The sequence below is a fragment of the Grampus griseus genome (genome assembly GCF_964374135.1).
Source record: "Grampus griseus genome assembly, chromosome: 10".
Classification (NCBI taxonomy): domain Eukaryota; kingdom Metazoa; phylum Chordata; class Mammalia; order Artiodactyla; family Delphinidae; genus Grampus; species Grampus griseus.
This window is the reverse complement of record NC_139004.1, coordinates 67,154,809-67,178,296: the sequence shown is the minus strand read 5'-3', so window position 1 is coordinate 67,178,296 and position 23,488 is coordinate 67,154,809. Positions and strand designations below refer to the sequence as shown.

Here is a 23,488-nt window from a genome sequence, read left to right as displayed (position 1 = left end):
ACACAGCGAAGAGCACACTCACAGCCCCAGTTTGGACATCCCAGGATTGTCAGCGTCTCTGCCTTATAGGGCACATCATACGATGATTCCTTAGCTGCCCAAAGGAGGGAAACTCCCCTTAAACTCAGCTTGCCTCACCAATGATACTGATACTGCTTATTTCCATGGTCATGTCTAACATTCTCAGAAATCCTTTATAAACCTGTGTGCCAATGACACAAAGAGATGCAGAGTGCTCCACAAAAAGATCTCTTTCCATAGATGAGGTCTGGATACTGCAACTCCTGAAATTAAAGTTTGCTTAAAAATTTTTGACTGAAGCTTGCTCCTTTCTAGTCTCTGCTCACTTTGTTTTGATTCTGTGACTGTGTGAAGGCTAAGAGGAAGGATATGTCCAAATCTTAGACAAACAAGTTCTTAAAAGAGAGAAAGAACTTTAAGTACATTTTTTAGAATATATGACTCTACATCATGAGCCCGGATACATAATGAAAATAAGATCACCAGAACAATTTTGGTAACTACTAATTATTTCTTCAGTGACATGTTGCCAAGAAGCCAGGAACTATGCCCGGGCTCTTCTTTTCCTGATTACCAGGGTCATCGAGGGCTGAGGAACGTGTCGGGACAGGATGAAAGAAACATCCTGTGGAGGACATCACCTCTACAATAGTCAGATGGGGGCCTTTCATAAGCATGAAGTCTCCTAAGTATTTAAAGATAAACACAGAATTGATTAGGAATTGATTAAATGGCCTAGGACTCTCATACAAAAGACCCTCCTGTGTGCATGAGCAGGAGACAAAGGCTGTCACAGCAGCTTGCTCTGCATTCACAGTGTCTATGGACAGAGAACGAAGGCAACAGAAAACAAGTCTGGGCATAATGTGGGAAGTTGGAGGGCAGCTGGAATCCATCACACAGGCCTTCTCTATACTCAGGCCATACTCTCCTCTGGGTATGTGCTGGCAAATATTTCCAACAAGAGGATTTTACAGCACCATGAAGAACTCCAAATAGGTGATATTTAGAGTGGTCACAATCAGTTTAGTCTAGCCTGGCTTGGCTCCTTTAAACAAAGGCAAATAAACTTTTAACAGAACATTAAAACTCAGGGAGGGTGGGAGGGAGGAGATATGGGGATATATGTATATGGATAGCTGATTCACTTTGTTACAAAGCAGAAACTAACACACCATTGTAAAGCAATTATACTCCAATAAAGATGTTAAAAAAATAAAATAAAATAAAATCACATTACTAAAAAAAAAAAAAAAAAAATCACTGGAAAAGGTAGGGCTACTACTCCTCCCATAATTCATCCAGACAAACAGTCTGTCTGCTTTCCCTCTCCTTGTTCCCATCTTCTCTGGTTATCAGACCACCTGCCATCCATCGGAGCCATGCCTCTACCCTTCTTCCCTCACTCCCTACAGCCCCCTTGGTTCTGATGGCCTGTTTGGATCCACTTCTCTAGCTTGGTCTGCATCCCCCTGGCCAGGAAGCATGAACCTGAGATTGACCTGCTGGAACCACACTTGAGAGTCAATGCATTCCCACTTTCTGCCCTGGCTCTCCATCAGGAATTAGATGAAAGGAGTTAGACAATTTCTGAGAAACTGGCCAGATAGTACTATTCACAGTGCCTAACTTATACCATTTGCCTGACCCATTTTTCTGATACATTATGGTATTTTCATTATGATTCATTTTTCTGATACAAATATATCTGCTATTCCTACATGAACTGAACTGGGATTCATTGACACTATAGGCACTATTTTCCTTAAAGAGGATGTTCCTATGAGGGGATTCTCCTCTAGGAAATGTAATTGAAGAGAAGAGTATAAAAATCCATCCTCATGAGAAGTTCTGTATTGATTCCTACCATCCGGTCTCCATAGGAGACAAAAAAGCTCATCTGCTGCATTGCTGTGCTGCACTGGTGAACATATGTGGGGGCTTCTGGAAAAGAACAGATGCCAACAAGAGTCAAAGGAGCAACTGGCTGCAGACTGCAGTCAGCAACCTGACTTCGGCTGTAGAGGATTTTAAAGGTTGCAGGTCTCCTCCACAGCATAGTTCACCACCTGCTAACAAGGGGAGCACTGGACTCAATCCTCCTAACCCTTCTCCCACCCCAGCCCCAAGAAGTTCTGCCTACCTGGCATGATGACATCAGGAAATCCCAATTTTCTTGTAATTGCCAATCCCCTATTAAATATCATAGGATTTTCTCTCCTAATCTGTTCCATGTCTCCACGAAGAAGCTGCAGAGAAATGATAAGACCTGCAAAAACAAAAGCATTGTTTTTACTCAGTATCATACTTCTACCCTAGAAAACACAGTCACATTTTTTCAGGCAAAAATGTGCAAAATTCAGCATTTTTCTTGAGAAAAGTTTTGATGCAGAAAGTACACATTATTCTGAAGAAACATGCTAGAAAGCTAAAAGAATCTAAGTCAAGATAATCTCAAAAATCCAGAGAACTATTCTATTAAATACAAACTGAGGTCTGGGAGATTAAGTTGCCTTCCTCTTTGTTCCCCAGCATCCAGCCCAGGGCCGGACTGGGTCTTAGTGAATATTGAATGAGGGGGTTGATTCACATAAACTGTAAGTTTAGGAACCCAGAGAAGTCTATAGAAACAATGGCAGACTAGAAACAAGTGTAACCAAAGAAGACCTTGTGTGAGGGTGTCCCACCATTTGGAAACGACTAGGTTAAGAGATGCTGTGTTTTATGCCAAAGTGCGGGATGCAATTTTCTGGTTCAACCTTGCAATGGCTTGTACAGAGGGCAGCAGAGCAGACATCACATTCTTCCTGCAGGGAACCAATGCACTGCAAGGAAAGGAAAGAATATTTTGTGGGGCTAACTGAGCCTTGCTTCAGACTCTAAGAATTTCAGATACTCCAGATGATCCCAGGGGCTTTATTCAGAACTTGGGAGAATGTGCAATGTCCCCTAAAGTGATCTGGCTTTTGCTCATTACTTGTAACTTAGGAGTTTTGCACAAAGAAAGTCTCCTGGAAATCACTCTCCTCCCCTGTCCTCAAGGATCCTCACTGCAGCCACTGACTAGGAGTCTGTGAAGTCAAGCCTAGATGGAGTTTGGAGTGCCTCTGAGACACTGTGAATGAGATTAGCTGGTAGGAGGATGAGTTTAGGTGCTGATCTATGGGTCAGCAGGAAGCACCCTCGTCAATCTGGAAACTTGGGAGTTGAGCAGAAGATGAATATCTAGAAATGAGGGAAGATGTTATGATAATCAGGACAATCAAAAGAGTGGTGGTTAGAATGGAGACAGTAACAGTAACAAGTGGAGATGTAGAATAAGAACGGTCTGGGAAGGGAGAAGGGAGAGGAAATGGAGAAGTGGAGAAAGAGAAGTCAGGAGAGTCACAGATACTGTATCTAGCAGGTCAAAGTATTCTAGGAACTAGGAATATGTACTCTCACTGTTGGGTCAGTGGAGGAAATACAGTTCTACTGCCGCCCAGACAGAACCTCAAGATGATCTCATTGCTTCAGCTAAGCGCATATCCCTCAAGAAACCCTGGGATTACACATATGAAGTCGCAGGTGTCATTAACACCAGGATCACAGTGCCCTGAAAAGCAGACATATGATATTCCAGTTGGCGTTCTGGTTAGATAATCAGTGTTTGAGATTCGGCCACCCTAAATTAATTTTTTATAGCCTAATCACTTGATGGACTCAGTTACCATTAGTTTATGACCCTGAAAGGCTGAAGGCCTTTGATTTCTATAGAAGACAGCAGGTTGGTGAGGTACTCACCCTCCCCCACAACCTCAGCTTATTTATCTGCAGTATCTTTTTTTTTTTTTTTTTTGTGGTACGCGGGCCTCTCACTGCTGTGGCCTCTCCCGTTGCAGAGCACAGGCTCTGGACGCGCAGGCTCTGGACGCGCAGGCTCAGCGGCCATGGCTCACGGGCCCAGCTGCTCCGCGGCACGTGGGATCTTCCCGGATCGGGGCACGAACCCGTGTCCCCTGCATCGGCAGGCGGACTCTCAACCACTGTGCCACCAGGGAAGCCCTATCTGCAGTATCTTTACACAGCTATCATTACATCTCATCCTCTGGGTGAACAAAAATCCACTGACTTAGGAGATGGCCTAGCCTGGAGCAGATAGCTAAGAATGAAACAGTTTCCAGAATCTGAGATAGTGGATGGAGGGCAAAGGAAAAAAAAAAAAATCAGTGAGTGCACTCTTACCGTTCTGCATTGGCAAGGATTTATTCCAATACCCACTGACTGCCTTTCATCTCCTCATTTTTTGAGCTATCAAATTGGCCTATATATGCGAAGTGCAACCTGTGAGGATGTAGACTAAAGGTGCTGGGAGAATCACATCTAGCTTTCAAGCTACTCAAAAAGATCCTGAGTAGCTGCTCTCCTCTTCCAAACATGACATTTAAGAGGCCTTCAGTTTATGCAAGAGAGCAAGTGAAAAGGCACATGAAGAATGAAAGAAACCACCAATGGAGGCTATAAAAATTCCATCACTCAGATTAAGAGATACAAACTACTATGTGTAAAATATATAAGCAATAAACATATAGTGTGCAGTACAAGGAAATACAGCCATTATTTTATAATAACTTTAAATGGAGTATCATCTATAAAAATGTTGAATTGCTATGAAAATAGCGATTCATAGTGTACATGAAACTAATATAAATTGTAAATCAACAATACTTCAAGTAAGAAATAAGAAAATAGAGGAAAACTCCATCCCCTTTTGTAGGGGCTGGAATCCCAGAACTTCTGGATCACTTTTCTGGTTCTGAAACCCTGAGTGATTGAGGCACATGCCAAATAATGGTAAGGCATGGTCCTTAGGACCGAAAAGCCTCTGTGAATAACTCAGAAAAACGACAACTCACCTACCCAGTACACAACCAGTCCTTTAGCAATTCTGGGTATTCTACCTACCAATCATCTGGCTCTCAAGCCAAAGAACTTGACAGTAAATACGTCTATACAAGTTCTCTGTTAATCTGATCCCTAACACAAGAAAACTGCCTTTTTAACCTCAAGTTAAACGCTGTCCCCATAAAAACGTTACTGGACACAACTGACACCTATTTGGAATACTGGAGGGCCAGCAATCTGGCCCTGGCCCCTCGCCATCCGCATCCCTTGTGGAAGAACTAGATGAAGATTAATAATGCAAATTAACCTTAGCCCAAGATTTGTAAATAAAGCTGTACTTAATAGCCATTTAAAAATACATAGAAAAGATGTTAAAAAATAAAATAAAATAAAAATACATAGAGGGCTTCCCTGGTGACACAGTGGTTAAGAATCCGCCTGCCAATGCAAGGGACACAGGTTCGATTCCTGGTCTGGTAAGATCCCACATCCCATGTAGCAACTAAGCCTGTGCGCCACAACTACTGAGCCTGCACTCTAGAGCCCATGAACCACAACTAATGAAGCCCGCGTGCCACAACTACTGAAGCCCGCACACCTAGAGCCCGTGTTCTGCAACAACAGAAGCCACCACAATGACAAGTCCATGCACCACAATGAAGAGTAGCCCCCGCTCACCGCAACTAGAGAAAGCCCACGTGCAGCAACAAAGACCCAATGCAGCCAAAAAGAAATAAATTTATAAAAATAAATAAATAAATAAAATACATAGAAAACCACGGCATCAACTGTTTTATTTGCTAAAAGTTGGGTTTGTGGCTACATACCTAAGAGGCCAATAACAAAAATGAAGAGCCACATATATTAAAGCTGCACCTAAGAGATTTACTGCTGGATGACACATTTACTCTCAGCACTCAAAACCAATATAGTAGGACTTCCCTGGCGGTCCAGTGGTTAAGACTCCACCTTCCAATGCAGGGTCTGCAGGTTCAATCCCTGGTTGGGGAGCTAAGATCCCACATGCCTCACGGACAAAAAACCAAAACATAAAACAGAAGCAATATTGTAACAAATTCAATAAAGACTTTAAAAATGGTCCACATCGAAAAAAATCTTAAAAAGAAAAAACCAACATAGCAACTCCTTCTGCATTTTTGTATGATTTGACTTGACAGGAAAGCACTAATGACTTCTGAAACAGACTGCCAAGGCAATGAACTGTTCATGATGTTTAACAAAGATGGGTGAGAGTTTACAGTAAAGTAAATTAACTTTTTATAAAGAAGTATCTTTAATTAAGGAGATTAACAAAGACCTGAAATATTCTTTGAGCAATTATGAAATTCTCTGACACGAAGACCAGCAGTGGAAAACCCATGCTCAGAAGCTTTGACAACAGAGTGGAAAGGCCAGTGCCTGCAGTATGGAAACCTGGGCTCCCTGGTTAAGCCACTAAATCATTTCACTGAGCTTCAGTTTCTTCATTTATTTAATGAGGGAGTTGAAACACGTGATTTCCAAGATCTCAACCAGCTTCCAAGTTAAGCCTTGCCAAGAAGCAGTCAGACACACGCTTCAAAGAAAAGCAGCCTATTTCTCCTCCTGGATTTCCCTCAACAGCATGAAGACCTCCTCTCACTACGGCCATCCTGAGGCTCTCTGAAGTCTATGCTGCCCCAGCACAGAGGATGGGGTGCTTTTCTAACACTGTTTAAGTGGCCAGTGTCTGTGAGTTCTGGACAAAAATCACGGACACTGATGATGGCATGGTTTCTTGCTCACTCTGGGAGGTGAGACAAAATTCAGCATTTTAACCTGGTGAAGTGATGGTGGAAACTGCACTTTGGTTGTTTCTTTTTTTAAAAAAAAAAAAACGCTTTTTAAATTAATTAATTTATTTTAAAAAGTTATTTATTTTATTTATATAATTTTGGCTGCATTGGGTCTTTGTTGCTGTGCATGAGCTTCCTCTAGTTGTGGCAAGCGGGGGCTACTCTTCGTTGCAGTACATGGGTGCTAGGCATGCGGGCCTCAGTAGTTGTGGCACTCGGGATCAGCAGTTGTGGTTTGCAGGCTCTAGAGCGCAGGCTCAGTAGTTGTGGCTCATGGGCTTAGTTGCTCTGCGACAGGTGGGATCTTCCTGGACCAGGAATGGAACCTGTGTCCCCTGCATTGGCAGGCGGGTTCTTAACCACTGTTCACCAGGAAAGCCCCTCTCCATGTTTTAATCACATCATATCCCAAGAACTTGTAGCCAAGGGTAGCTTTTTATAAATAAAATAAGGAAATAAAGCAAAGAACACTATAAATATTGGTGTGAACAGTTTTCCAAATTGTAGTAACTTCTCTGTATTTTAAAAACAAGATGTGTCTCTTGCTTTAGCCTAGTTTTAGGTGAGGAATATGAACTCCCTTCCCCTTCCAGCACACTGCGTGTAGCTCCTTGGCATCCAGGCACATATAAGGGGAAACAGGCACTTAAAAACAGTGGAAAAGGCCCTGAGGAACCCCACGCTACAGAGTTTTAGAGAAGTCTCAAACTTTGAAGCCTCTGATTTGGAGCTGCTCTGAGGACCCTCCTAGTTCAATATATGTTGACCCTGATAAAGAAAAAAAAAGTTCTTTTCAACAACTTTGGGAACTGCCATGCCCTGAAGTGGCTTTACACTGTCATTTAAGGGCAACTTTTTATTTACAACAGGTCTATGGAAGTTAAAACAAAGAAGGCTATATAAAAGAGATTATGAAACAATTTAGCGGTATTGGGTTGGCCAAAAAGTTCCTTCAGTTTTTAAGTAAAAATAAAAGACACACTTTTCTTTCCTTTAAAAAAAAAAAATTATTATTATTTATTTATTTATTTGGCTGCACCGGGTCTTAGTTGTGGCACACGGGATCTTCGTTGAGGCATGCGGGACTTTTTAGTTGCAGCATGCAGGATCTTTTAATTGCAGCACGTGGATCTTTAGTTGCAGCATGTGGGTGGGGGGGTCTTCCAGTTTTGGCATGCGGGATCTTCAGTTGCGTCATGCGAACTCCCAGTTGCGCCATGTGGGATCCAGTTCCCCGACCAGGGCTCGAACCCTCCTCCCTGCACCCCCCCCCCCAATTAAGAGCACAGAGACCTAGCCACTGGACCACCAGGGAAGTCCCAAACATGCATTTTTTCACTTTTACCAAGACCTTTATTGAATATATTCACAGTTTTGTTCCACTACCTTCTGCCATTTTTCATGCAATTTCATACTTCCAACTTCCCAAAATTTTTTATCTTTTTGAGCAAAGAACTGTTCCAGGTGCCTTTTACAGTCTTCCAGGGAATTGAAATTTTTTTCCATTAAGAGAATTTTGTAAAGACTGAAATAAATGGGAATCTGAAGGTGCAATGTCTGGTGAATATAGCAGATAAATCAGAACTTCCCAGCCAAGCTGTAACAGTTTTTGCCTGGTCATCAAAGAAACACGCGGTCTTGCGTTATCTTGATGGAAGATTATGCGTTTTCTGTTGACTAATTCCGGACGCTTTTCATCGAGTGCTGCTTTCAGTTGGTCTAACTGGGAGCAGTACTTGTTGAAATTAATTGTTTGGTTTTCCAGAAGCAGCTCATAATAGACGACTCCCTTCCAATCCCACCATGTATACAACATCACCTTCTTTGGATGAAGACCGGCCTTTGGTGTGGTTGGTGGTGGTTCATTTCGCTTGCCCCACGATCTCTTCCATTCCACATTATTGTACAGTATCCACTTTTCATCACCCGTCACAGTTTGTTTTAAAAACAGAATGTTTTTGTTACGTTTAAGTAGAGAATTGCATGCGGAAATATGGTCAAGAAGGTTTTTTTCGCTTAACTTATGTGGAACCCAAACATCAAAGAGATTAACATAACCAAGCTGGTGCAAATGATTTTCAATGCTTTATTTGGATATTTTGAGTATGTTGGCTATCTCCCATATGGTATAACGTTGACTATTCTCAATTAATGTCTTGATTTGATCGCTATCAACTTCACATGGTCTACCTGACCATGGAGCATCATCCAGCTAGAAATCTCCAGCATGAAAATACACAAATCACCTTTGACACGTTCGATCAGTCACAGCACCTTCTCCATACACTGCACAAATCTTTTTTTGCATTTCAGTTACATTTTTACCTTTCTAGAAATAATAAAGCATAATATGCCGAAAATGTTGCTTTTTTTCTTCCATCTTCGATATTAAAATGGCTACACAAAAATCACCAATTTTGTTAAGTTTTTTTAAAATGCATGCTGATATGACAGCTGTCACAATATAATCTAACAAAACTGTTTCGAATGAAGTTGAAGACAACTAAGCGCTACTAGAGCCACCTTACGGAAAACCAAACGAACTTTTTGGCCAACTCAATAAAAACTATCTGGAGAAACACAGTTCTATGTAAATTTGATAGCTATCTTCAAGGGTATATAAAAGCTCATAGGTTTTTACTTTTATTTATATATTCTATATATTTCATCGAGGTGTAGTTGATGTACAATATTATATAAGTTTCAGCTGTACAACAGTGATTCACAACTTTTAAAGGTTATGTTCCATTTATATATATTATAAAATATTGGCTATATTCTCTGTGTTGTTATATCCTTGCAGCTTATTTATTTTATACATAGTAGTTTGTACCTCTTAATCTTCTACCCCTCCCCATGTCCCTCCCCTCACTGGAAACCAACAGTTTTTTCTCTATATCTGCAAGTCTGTTTCTTTCTCGTTATATTCACTAGTTTGTTTTACGTTTTAGATTCCACATATAAGTGATATCATACAGTATTTGTCTTTCTCTAACTTATGTCACTTAGCATAATACCCTCCAACTCCATCTATGTTTTTGCAAATGGCAAAATTTCATTCTTTTTTAAGGCTGAGTAGTATTCCATTGTACATATATATACACTACATCTTCTTTATCCGTTCATCTTTTGATGGACACTTAGGTTGCTTCCATATCTTGGCAACTGTAAATAATGCTTCTATGAACACTGGGGTGTATACATCTATACATCTTTTTGAATTAGTGGTTTTTTTTTTTCGGATATATACCCAGGAGTGGAATTGTTGGGTCACATGGTAGTTCTATTTTCAGTTTTTTGAGAATCCTCCATACTGTTTTTCACAGTCACTACACCAATTTACATTCCCACCAACGGTATGTGAGGGTTCCCTTTTCTCCACAGCCTCACCAACATTTGTTATTTGCGTCCTTTTTCATGATAGCCATTCTGACAGGTTTGAGGTGATATATCATTGTGGTTTTAATTTGCATTTCTCTGATGATTAATGATGTTGAACATCTTTTCATGTGCCTGCTGGCCATCTGTACGTCTTCTTTGGAAAAACGTCTATTCAGATCTTATAGGCTTTTAAATAGTGCTTCTAATTTAATCAAGCAATATTCAGTTTAGCATTAATGTTAATATGTACAACTGTACATGATATAACATGTACAGTTGTACTATGTGCTGTGAAGCACAACAGGTTTCTAAATAAAAGAGTTTGCACAGAGACCATTCAGAGATAAAGGAGGTTGGCCACTGGACAAATTTTTCTTAATCAGTAATCAAATTAATCTTAATCAAGATTTAGATAGAAATTAAAGAGTTTTTTTTTTTTTTTTTTTTTTGCGGTATGCAGGCCTCTCACTGTTGTGGCCTCTCCCGTTGTGGAGCACAGGCTCCGGAGGCGCAGGCTCAGCGGCCACGGCTCACGGGCCCAGCCGCTCCGCGGCATGTGGGATCTTCCCGGACCGGGGCACGAACCTGTGTCCCCTGCATCGGCAGGCGGACTCTCAACCACTGCGCCACCAGGGAAGCCCTAAACAGAGTTTTAAAATGAGGGAAAAAGAAAAGGAGAAGTTGAGCTAAGATGAAAGCTGTTTTGAAATAAAGATCTTCTATTTTAGTTCCAGAATGACTGATACTGGCAGACTAATCATTGACTCTCATTAGCGTCAGGCTTTCTTGGTGATGCTAACACTGAACAGGAATAGAAAAAGTGACATTTATGTGTGTCTTTTTTGGGGGCTGGGTGTGTAACCTTTGTTCAGCAAAAAACAGACTTCACAATGTGACAAACCCGGCAACACTTTTGTTCACTCTGGATTCAAACTGGAACTCAAGTTACTTATCAAAGCATAAGGAATCCACCATGGAAAGAGCAGAAAATGTATTTTGGTCAGAAGAAATGGCCAAAAAGCACACATGAAAAGATGCTCAACATCACTAATTATCAGAGAAATGCAAATCAAAACCACAATGAGGTCTCACTTCACACTGGTCAGAATGGCCACCATCAAAAAGTCTACAAATAAATACTAGAGATAGTGTGGAGAAAAGGGAGCCCTCCTATATTGTTGGTGGGAATGTAAACTGGTACAGTCGTTGTGGAGAACAGTATGGAGGTTCCTTAAAAAACTAAAAATAGAACTACCATATGGTCCAGCAATCCCACTCCTGGGCATATATCTGGAGAAAACCAAAATCCAAAAGGACAGGTGCACTCTAATGTTCACTGCAGTACTGTTTACAACAGCCAAGACGTGGAAGCAACCTAAATATCCATCGACAGAGGAGTGGATAAAGAAAATGTGGTACATACATACAATGGAATATTACTCAGCCATAAAAAAGAATGAAATAATGCCCTTTGCTGCAACATGGATGGACCCAGAGATTATCATACTAAGTGAGGTAAGTCAGACAGAGAAAGACAAAAATATCATGTGATATCACTTACATGTGGAATCTAAAAAAAAAATGGTACAAATGAATGTATTTACAAAACAGAAATAGTCACAGATGTAGAAAACAAACTTATGGTTACTAGGGGGGGTTGGGGGGAGGGATAAATTGGGAGATTAGGATTGATGCATACACACTACTATATGTAAAATAGATAACTAACAAGGACCTACTATATAGCACAGGGAACTCTACTCAATGCTCTGTGATGACCTATATGGGAAAAGAATCTAAAAAAGAGTGGATATATGTATAGGTATAACTGATTCACTTTGCTGTACAGCAGAAACTAACACACATTGTAAATCAACTATACTCCAATAAAATTTTTTTAAAAAAGTAATTAGGGAAGGTCTCAAATTATCACAAAAAGAAAGAGAAATTGCCTGAACAGGAGAAAAAATGTCTGTAGGAGACTGAACTTTACATCTGGCAACTGATCAGCACAAATCAACTAAGGTGTGTATGATCAGCAACTGCAAATGCAACACAAAGTCTCCTAGCCAAAGAAGCACGTTACCATGACTGGCGCTGGGGGCAGAGTACTTGGCGCTGGACTTGCGGATGATATTCTCGTGGATCTGGGACCACTCACTCTCGTTGTTGCACCTGCAACAGAAGGACAGGCATTATGATTCTCAACAGTTTTAAACATCTGGTCTGACGTTCAATGTGTAACACTAAGTTTGAAGGGATACTTCAAACTCACTTTCCTAAAGAAATGAACATATATTTTACTAAATTAGACAAGGCTCATTTTCTGGTAAGGCACACAGAAGATTCATATTTGAGGAAATAGTAGAAACTCTAAAATGAACCTCTGCAAATATTTTTGAGTGGCAAAATATCCTATTCTCTGAAGTAACACTTTCCCACATGACAAGTTTTTTTCATTTTTAGTTCCTTATACACCCTTAAAACTAGGCTCTAGAGGAAAGCTCCTGATAGAGGAAAAAACAGTTCCTTTCAACAAGTACTGCTGTTTACAAACTTCCATGTCACACTTGCTCTACGCAGTCATTCAACTGTTGCTGTAATGGCCCCAGAGAAAAATCCTGCTAAGCTCAGGGCAATGTTGATATTTGCCTGTGGCTGTATTTCAGCCAGACCACGATAAGAAGAAAAGTTTGGGAGAGTAGTGGGCTTGGTTCACTGTGAAATCCTCTGTAGTCAAGGAGAAGGAGGGCTTAGTAGAGAAGGCTGGATGCCTAAATATGTAAGGATAAAGTTCTTTCCTAGGGACTTCAGGATTGGGAGAAAAGAGAGAATGAAGGAACAACACTGCACCTCTATTAATTTCTGACATTTTTAGAGTCTTCCCCACTAAAGGAAAATTCCAAGAAAGCTGCAGTCATACAACCACTTGGTATGGTTTAGGAACAGAGACTAGGAAGGAATTCCTCATCCTAATGTAGACATCTTGATGAAACAACTGCAATGAGATTAGAATCATCTCTTGAAAATTCCATGTCACACCCAGAGTCTCCACAGCCTCGGCCCCTCCCTTCCCCTGTTGGATAGGGAGAACCCACTGACCCCAGAAAACAGAGTCCATGTACAAAGGAAACCACACAGGATCTTTCCATGGTAACTTAGAAGTGTGTAGTCCAGCCACAGCAAGAGGAAACTCCAGCAAGAGTTATATCAGGTGCCATCCAGCAGCGTGAAGCACAACAGGTTTCTAAATAAAAGAGTTTGTATAGAGACCATTCAGAGATAAAGGAGGTTGGCCACTGGACAAATTTTTCTTAATCAGTGGCTCTTCGGACTCCTTAGTAGAAATAAGCCTCACTTAGAGATGTTACAAAGAATTGTCAAAGATAAGGTTCTCAAAGTCCAGAGCTGTGAGGATAACTTCTGCTTACAGAAATCCTTCCAAGGAAAGGAAGGGGGAGAGTGTTCTTTAAAATGATCACTTGTGATTAGCAACTCAGTTGGAAATCAAAAGTGAGAGGTGCTGGCAGCAGCACGTCTAGCCCTTCCTGTCTGACATGCACACTGTCTCAGCTCTTCCAATCAGTCAATACATCAGAGAAGTGCCCAGCTGGTGAGGACTGAGACTTGTCTTGCTGTCAGATTTTTGTCACTTTCTAGGTTTACAAAATCAGTAGTTACATTCTTTAATAGAAATCTGACTATAGTTTGTTATAGTGTATTCCCCCCCACTTCAAAATAAGAGTCTTGACTAATGCACAGTATAATGAATACAGACAATAATATTGTACTATAATGATGCAATGTGATAAATATTGCTTGACTGGCAATCATAATACAATATATAAACATATCAAGGTAACATGCTATACATCTCAAGTATATATATACATATATATATATATAAAAAATACATACACAAAGAATCCAAATAAATAAATAAATAAAACCAAAAGGAAAAAAAAAAGAGTCTTGAAAATTAACTCCCTCTCTCCAATGGGTAGTATAATTTCAGTATTTCTCCAATAAAACACTCACTGGTTCTTTGGCAGTATAGAACCAGTGAGCTGGTGCTTTATCAACCACATCAACAGTGACAATGTGTATTATTTCACTGACATGTACTTTTCCACCCGACACATACAATTCAGATGCCAGACACCTGATGACTTGTCCCCTGTACTCCTCTCCCTTTGTATGCCCCTTAACTATCATTGGCATTCAGAGATCTGCATTTGAAGCCCATTTCTTTCCTACCATATAAGCTTTCTGGGCAATCTCACCTGCTCCCATGGTTTCAACCACCACCAAAAGCAGATAAGACCCAAAGCAGTGTCTCCAGCCCAGACTCACCCCTAAGTTTCTGACCTGCATGGCCACAAGACAGCTTATCATTTCCTACCCACCCGTCAGCTCCTAGAAACTCCTTCTGAGTAGAACCCACTAGTTCACTAAACCAGAACTCTTCCAGCTGTCATCACATCCTGTAGATTTTGTTATCTTAAAATCTGTCACATCTGACCTCTCCTCTTCATGGCCTTGGTTCAGCCATTACCACCTCTCTTCCAAACCAGTGTAATCACCTCTTAACTGGCCTTTCAATTATCTCCCTTTCTAGGATGCCAAGGGAGCTACTCAAATCATCTGAAACTAAATGGATGTGGTATCATTAGCATATTTTAACCAATCACTAGGATATTTCGTAAGGAAAAAATATAAATGTAATAAGCATTTATTAACCAAATGAGTTATGATTATAATGAAGCATGATTATGTTGTATCCAATCAAATTAGTATTTAGAGCATGATTACTGATGTTGATAGTTTGCCCTCAATCATAAGACTCACAAGGGATTGTATCTAAAACAGGTCTGTGTGCCTCTGTGGCACACCTTCCTCACGGAGGAGGTAACCAGCACAGGCAATGAAGTAGCACTTCAACCACTACATGTCCAGGGATTTTACTCAAGGTTTAACACAGAGGGGTGAGAGGTTTTTGGTTTTCTACATGGGATCACTAAGCATTCCAAAGCATCAGAGCAGGTGTGCAGATTCTGCTCAGCAAAGAGTGTTCAGAATACTGTTCTTATTCACTCATGTACTAGAGCACACTTTACCATTTGCCTCTTCCCTACTACCTCCTTATCTTCTTGATTTCTGTGGGTATTCACCCAACTTTCTTCTCATCTTTCCCCAAGGTGGGCAACCCAAAAAAGTATTCAAGAAGTTTTAAAGAGTTGTTTGTAAGACCTTTAAGTCTGCTTTTTTAGGATGCCTAATATAGGTAGGTAATGATCAGGATATTCTCCCATATTTTATTTCACTAAGATAGGTATTCTCATGTTCATCTTACAGATGAGGAGAGTGAGGTGAAGCTGTAGTCTAGACACAGGTCTGTCTGGACCCAAAGCAGGGCAGGGGTGAGGGTGGAGGGGCAGAGAGAAAGAAGCTGCAGAGTTCTGTGACCCTGAAAACCTTACTCCCACACCAGGCTTCAGTGTACTTGTCTCCCTGACACCAGTCAGAATTCCCATTCTGTCTACCTTCATCTAACTGCAACTATTCAGTTTTGACTATGGCTTAAAACTTAATTTAGTGCAAATAATCCATATTAAAATTCTTTCTTGGAGAGTGGCCAAGATGGCAGAATAAAAACACTCTGAGCTCACCTCTTCTCACACCAAAATCACAACTATTTGCAGAACCATTGTTAAAAAATACTGGAACCTACCAGAAAAGATCTTCTACAGCCAAAGACATAAAGAAGGAACCACAACGAGACCAGAAGAAGGGGAAGACTCATAATCAAACCCCATATCTCCAGATGGGTGACCCACAAACTGGAGAATATATTGCAGAAGTTCTACCATAGGAGTGAGAGTTCTGAGCCCCACGTCAGGCTCCCCAGCCCAGCACTGGCAAGATGAGCCCCCAGAGCATTTGGTTTTGAAGACCAGTGGGGCTTACTTAAAATAGAGACTTCACTCTTAAAGGGAGTGAAAAAAGCTCCCTTTTTTTTTTTTCACACAAAAGCTCATGCACACCAGCACATAGGGAAAAAAATATAATTTGACAGGAGCCTGGGCCAGACCTTCCTGCTGGTTTTGGAGCGTCTCCTGGAGAGGTGAGGCATGGATGAAGCTCACCCTGGGGACACAGACACTGGTGGCAAACATACTGGGGAACACTGTTGACGGCTGACATCTTGGCTCTTTAGTTCCAAGACCTGGCCCTATCCAACAGCCTCTAGGCAGCACTGCTGGGACACTTTAGGCCAAACAACTAACTGGGTGGGGACACAGTGCCAACAATCAGCAGACAGGCTGCCTAAAGACTAAAGAGCCCATAGCTACCTCTGGGCTTGCCCCTAGACATGGCCCAGCCCACCCGAGGGCCAAGATGGAGCCGTACCCACCAGTGGACAGGCACGAGCCCCTCCCACCAGGAAGCCAGACCAAGCCTCTAGACCAACCTCATCCACAAGGGGGCAGACGCCAGAAGCAAGAAAACTATGACCCCTCAATACAGGGCAGACCCTACCCTGGGATCAGCTGGGCCCTGGCCTGGCCCACTAGCAGGCCAATGCAACCTTCAGGACACCCCAGAACCCATACCCAACTGTGTCAGGAACCAACATCCCCCCCCACAAAACAACCTGAAATGAGCTCTGGGATCCCTGGGCTGCAGCCAGACTCCAGGAACAAGCTCTGCTTGCTAGTAGACTGGCATTAACCCCAGGATCTGGCTTCACCTGCCAGTGGGAGGGCAACAGCCCCAGTCTTCAGGACTCTGACTCCACCCACCAGTAAGCCAGCACTAGCCCTGGGGGTGATGTAGGATTGTGCAACCAGCCACCTCATGACCAGGCCCTGCTAAATAGCAGCCAGTAGCATCCACACAAAGCAGGTTCTGGCAATCAACCAGACTAGGGGCCTATCAGACCATCCACACAGTTAGCCCACCACAACAGAAGGACCCACATAGCCCTCTTCGAGTGAACCCTTAGAGCACACAGCTTGGGTGACGGGAGTGCGGAACTGCTGGGATGCATAGGACGCTTCTACAGAGGGCTGCTTCTCCGAGGTCAAGAAAAGTAACTAACCTACCACATACATAAAAATACAAATAGCAACTGAGACAAAACAAGAAATATGTTTCAGACGAAAGAACAAGATAAAACCCCAGAAGAACAACTAAGTGAAGTGGAGACAGGCAATCTACCCAAGGCGTTCAGAGTAATGATCGTAAAGATAATCAAAGAACTCGAGAGAAGAATGGATGCACAGAAAAAGAAGTCAGAAATTTTTTAACAGAGTTAGAAAATATAAAGAACAACCAAACAGAGGTGAAGAATACAATAACTGAAATGAAAAATGCACTGGAAGGAATCAACAGTAGACTAAATGAACCAGAAGAATGGATCAGTGAGCTGGGAAGACAGAGTAGTGGAAATCACTGCTGCTGAACAGACAAAAGAAAGAAGAATGAACAGAAGTCAGGACAGATTAAGAGACCTCTGGGACAACATCAAGTCTGCTAATATTCACATTACAGGGGTCCCAGTAGAAGAGAGAAAGGGCCCAAGAAAATATCTGAAGAGATAACAGCTGAAAACCTCCTTCATCTGGGAAAGGAAACAGTCACCCAAGTCCAAGAAGCACAGAGTCCCATACAGGATTAACCCAAAGAGGAAAAGACAAGATACATTGTAATCAAAATGACAAAAATTAAAGATAGAGAAAACTAAAAGCAGCTAGGGGAAAGCAACAAATAACATACAAGGGAACTCCCATAATACTATCAGCCAATTTTTCAGCAGAAACTCAGCAGGCTAGAAGGGAATGGTATGATATATTTAAAGTGATGAAAGAGAAGAACCTACAACCAAGAATACTCTACCCAGCAAGGCTCTCAGATTAGAAGGAGAAATCAAAAGCTTTACAGACAAGCAAAAGCTAAAGAATTCAGCACCACCAAACCAGCTTTACAACAAATGTTAAAGGAACTTCTCTAGGTAAAAAAGAAAAGGCCACAACTAGAAACAAGAAAATTACAGAATGAAAAAGCTCATTGGTAAAGGGAAACATACAGTAAAGGTAGAAAATATCCACAAACAAAGCTCATAGGGAGGTTAAAACACAAGAGTGATAAAATCACCTGTATCCACAATAAGCAGTTAAAGAGATACACAAAACTATTAGATGTAAAATATGATATCAAAAACAGTAATCATGAGAGGAGGAGAGTACAAATGCAAGGTATCTAAAATGCATCTGAAATTAAGAGATCAGCAACTTACAACAACCATGTATATACAAAGACAGCTATACAAACACCTGACGTAATTGCAAACCAAAATTTATAACAGATATACACACAAAAAAGAAAAAGGAATCCAAAGGTAACACTAAAGATAGAGAGAGCAAAAGAAAAAGGGGAAAATAAGACCTATAAAAACAAATCGAAAACAATTAAAATGGCAATAGGAACATACATATCAATAATTACTTTAAATGTAAATGGGCTAAATGCTCCAACCAAAAGACACACACTGGCTGAATGGATACAAAAACAGGACCCATATATGCTGCCTACAAGAGACTCATATCAGATCTAGAGACACATACAGACTGAAAGTGAGGGGATGGAAAAACACAGTCCATGCAAATGCAAATCAAAAGAAAGCCAGAGTAGCAATACTTATATCAGACAAAATAGACTTTAAAATAAAGATTGTTATAAGAAATAAAGAAAGACACTACACAATGATCAAGGGATCAATCCAAGAAAAAGATGTAACAACTGTAAATATATATGCACCCAACATAGGAGCACCTCAATATATAAGGCAAATATTAACAAATATAAAAGAAAGAATCAATGGTAACACAATAATAGTAGTGGACTTTAATACCCCACTTAGGGGACATCCCTGCTGGTGCAGTGGCTAAGAATCCATCTGCCAAAGCAGGGGACACGGGTTCAAGCCCTGGTCTGGGAAGATTCCACATGCTGTGGAGCAACTAAGCCTGTGCGCCACAACTACTGAGGCTGCATTCTAAAGCCCACGAGCCACAACTACTAAGCCTGTGTGCTGCAACTACCGAAGCCCACGTGCCTAGAGAAGCCACCGCAATGAGAAGCCTGCGCACCACAACGAAGAGTAGCCCCCACTAGCCGCAACTCGAGAGAGCCCGCGCGAGCAGCAACAAAGACCCAATGGAGCCAAAAATAAATAAATTAATAAATTAATTTATTTTAAAAATACCCCACTTACATCAATGGACACGTTATCCAGACAGAAAATCAAAAAGGAAACACAGGCCTTAAATGACATGTTAGACCAGATGGATTTAATTAATATTTACAGAGCATTCCATCCAAAAGCAGCAGAATACACATTCTTTTCAAGTGCATGTGGAACACTCTCCAGGACAGAACACATGCTGGGCCACAAGGCAAGTCTCAGTAAATTTAAGAAAACTAAAATCATATCAAGCATCTTTTCCAACCACAATGCAATGAGGCTAGAAATCAACCACAAGAAAAGAACTGCAAAAAACACAAACATGTGGAGGCTAAACAATATGCTACTAAACAACCAGTGGATCACTGAAGAAATCGAAGAGGAAATTAAAAAATACCTAGACACAAATGAAAACAAGATGATCCAAAACCTATGGGGTGCAGCAAAAGCAGTTCTAAGAAGGAAGTTTAGAGCGATACAAGCTTACCTCAGGAAACAAGAAAAATCTCAAATAAACAACCTAACCCTACACCTAAAGCAACTAGAGAAAAAAGAACAAACAAAACCCAAAGTTAGTAGAAGGAAAGAAATCATAAAATCAGAGCAAAAATAAATGAAATAGAGACTAAAAAAAAATAGAAAAGATCGATGAAACTAAAAGCTGGTTCTTGGCAAATATAAACAAAATGGATAAACCTTTAGCCAGAGTCATCAAGAAAAAAAAGGGAGAGGGCCCAAATCAATGATATCAGAAATGGAAAAGGAGAAGTTACAACCAGCACCACAGAAATACAAAGGATCATAAGAGACTACTATGAGCAATTATATGCCAATAAAATGGACAACCTAGAAGAAATGGACAAATTCTTAGAAAGGTACAATCTTCCAAAACTTAACTAGGAAGAAATAGAAAATATGAATAGACCAATTATCAGTACTGAAAATGAATCAGTAATTTAAAAACTCCCGATAAACAAAAGTCCAGGACTAGATGGCTTCATAGGTAAATTCCACCAAAAATTTAGAGAAGAGTTAACACCCATCCTTCTGAAACTATTCCAAAAAAACTGCAGAGAAAACAACACTTCCAAATTCATCCTATGAGGCCACGATCACCCTGATATGAAAACCAGACAAAAATATCATAAAAAAAAGAAAATTACAGGCCAATATCACTGATGAACAAAGACACCAAAATCCTCAACAAAATACTAGCAAACTGACTCCAACAATATATTAAAAGGATCATACACCATGGTCAAGTGGGATTTATCCTAGAAATGCAAGGATTTTTCAATATCCACAAATCAATCAATGTGATACACCACACTAACATACTGAAGAATAAAAACCATATGATCATCTCAGTAGATGCAGAAAAAGCTTTTGATGAAATTCAACATCATTTACGATAAAAACTCTTCAGGAAGCTGGCATAGAGGGAACACACCTCAACATAATAAAGGTCATAAATTACAAACCCACTACTATCATACACAACAGTGAAAAGCCGAAAGTATTCCCTCTAAGATCAGGAACAAGACAAAGATGTCCACTCTTGCCACTTTTATTCAACATAATTTTGGAAATCCTAGCCACAGCAATGAGAGAAGAAAAAGAAATAAAAGGAATCCAAATTGGAAAACAAAAAGTAAAACTGTCACTGTTTGCCAGTGTCATGATACTATACATAGAAAATCCTAAAGATGCTACCAGAAAGCTACTAGAGCTCATCAATGAATTCGGTAAAGTTGCTGGATGCAAAATTAATATACAGAAATCTGCTGCATTTCTATACAATAGCAATGAACTATTAGAAAGCAGAATTAAGGAAATAACCTCATTTACCATGACATCAAAAATAATGAAATACCTAGGAATAAACCTACCTAAGGAGGCAAAAGACGTGTCCTCTGAAAAGTGTAAGATGCTGATGAAAAAAATTGAAGACCACACAAACAGATGGAAAGATATACCGTATTCTTGGATTGGGAGGATAAATACTGTTAAAATGACTATACTACCCAAGGCAATCTACTGATTCAGCGCAATCCCTACCAAACTACCAATGGCATTTTTCACAGAACTGGAGCAAAAAATTTAAAAATTTGTATGGAAACACAGAAGACCCTGGATAGCCAGAAAAATCTTAAGAAGAACGGAGCTGGAGGATTTCAGACTATACTACAAAGCTGAATTTATCAAAATAGTATGTTACTGTCACAAAAACAGACATACAGATCAATGGATCAGGATAGAGAGCCCAGAAATAAACCCGTACACTTACAGTCAATTAGTTTTCAACAAAGGAGGCAAGAATATACCAATACAATGGAGAAAAGATGGTCTCTTCAGTAAGTGGTGCTGGGAAAACTAGACAGGTACATGTAAAAGAATGGAATTAGAACATTCTCTAACATCATAAACAAAAATAAATTCAAAATGGATTAAAGGGGGGCTTCCCTGGTGGCGCAGTGGTTGAGAGTCCGCCTGCTGATGCAGGGGACACGGGTTCGTGCCCCGGTCTAGGAAGATCCCACATGCCGCAGAGCGGCTGGGCCCGTGAGCCATGGCCGCTGAGCCTGTGCGTCCGGAGCCTGTGCTCCGCAATGGGAGAGGCCACAACAGTCAGGGGCCCGCGTACCGCAAAAAAAAAAAAAAAAAAAAAAAAAAAAAAAAAAATATATATATATATATATATATATATATATAGTGCTTTAGCAAGAATACTTATTTTTATTCCTCTTTCCAGGTGGTGAAAACCCTTATGTGAGTAACACTTCCACCCCTTCCATCACTTTCCTGCGAAAAGGAGTGACTTCTTTGGCCAGTGCTTCTAAGAGAAGGACCCACACATGAACATTTCAGATCTGCCTCTTCCCTCTTTTGGGACCAACCTGTTTGCAGACAGTACACAATCTCTGCACCAACAGGCCCCACATTGACTGTGACTTTAAAAGTCTTTCTAATTCAGAGTTAATGTTAATCAAAAGTTAGAATGCGTTGAATGGTGGTCCCTAAAAAGATATGTCCATATCCTAATCCCTAGAAATGTGATTGTTTCCTTATTTGGAAAAAGTGTCTTTGCAGTTGTAATTAAGTTGAGGATCTTGAGATGAAATTATCCTGGATTATCTGCACAAGTCCAAGTTCATACTAAAAGTGGTAGTTCTATTTTTAGTTTTTAAAGGAACCTCCATATTGCTCTCCATAGTGGCTGTACCAATTTACACTCCCACCAACAGTGCAGGAAGGTTCCCTTTCCTCCACACCCTTTCCAGCATTTACTGTTTGTAGATATTTTGATGATGGCCGTTCTGACCATTGTGAGGTGACACCTCATTGTAGTTTTGATTTGCATTTCTCTAATTATTGATGTTGAGCATCTTTTCATGTGCTTTTTAGCCATCTGTATGTCTTCTTTGGAGAAATGTCTATTTAGATCTGCCCATTTTCTGATTGGGTTATTTGTGTTTTTGATTGAGCTGCATGAGCTATTTGTATATTGTAGAGATTAATCCCTTGTCGGTTGCTTTATTTGCAAATATTTTCTCCCATTCTGAGGGTTGTCTTTGTTGCTAATAAAGGTGTCACATTTATCCATACTGCTATATATATATATACACACTATAAATTTATAGTAGACATACATACTATAAATTAAAAAAAATATGCCACATGTACCTATGTGACTCTACATTGGTACATCCATTTTAATCTACACCCACTTAACATTCTGATCTCAAAACCAATCTACTGATATCCATTAGCCCCCTCAAACTGCAACAAACAGCATTTTTATTCTTAGTTTACTAAGCCAAAATTGTTAAATAATTGGGAATGAAGGTTGACCTTTGTCAAGTTATGTTTTTTGATATCAGAATTATTGTAAGGTCTTTCCCCTCTGGATGACTAATATGCTAACTGCACTGTGATCAGAGTGTGGCTTGTGCCATGTGGAATTTATGAAATTTTTTTCTATGAATAATTTTTGTAAAATGTTCCATGGGCCCTGGAAAAGATGTATTCTGTTTGTTGGACAAATCTTTTTTTTTTTTTTTTTTTTTTTTTTAGCACTGGAAGAATCATACAGCCTGGTGAGCTGGGATTCTCCAGTTAC

At 40.4% G+C, this 23,488-nt stretch overlaps 1 protein-coding gene across 1 annotated transcript in view; it reads right to left on the bottom strand.

The window, feature by feature from the left end:
• The window catches only part of DOCK3 (dedicator of cytokinesis 3), a gene marked incomplete at both ends in the record, with an annotated part of 411,675 nt that overhangs the window by 97,266 nt on the left and 290,921 nt on the right, over positions 1 to 23,488 (bottom strand). Inside the window, 2 exons of the mRNA XM_082663217.1 lie at positions 2,165 to 2,290; positions 12,208 to 12,296. Coding sequence (XP_082519343.1) covers positions 2,165 to 2,290; positions 12,208 to 12,296 — 215 coding nt within the window. The remainder of the gene's footprint in view (positions 1 to 2,164; positions 2,291 to 12,207; positions 12,297 to 23,488) is intronic.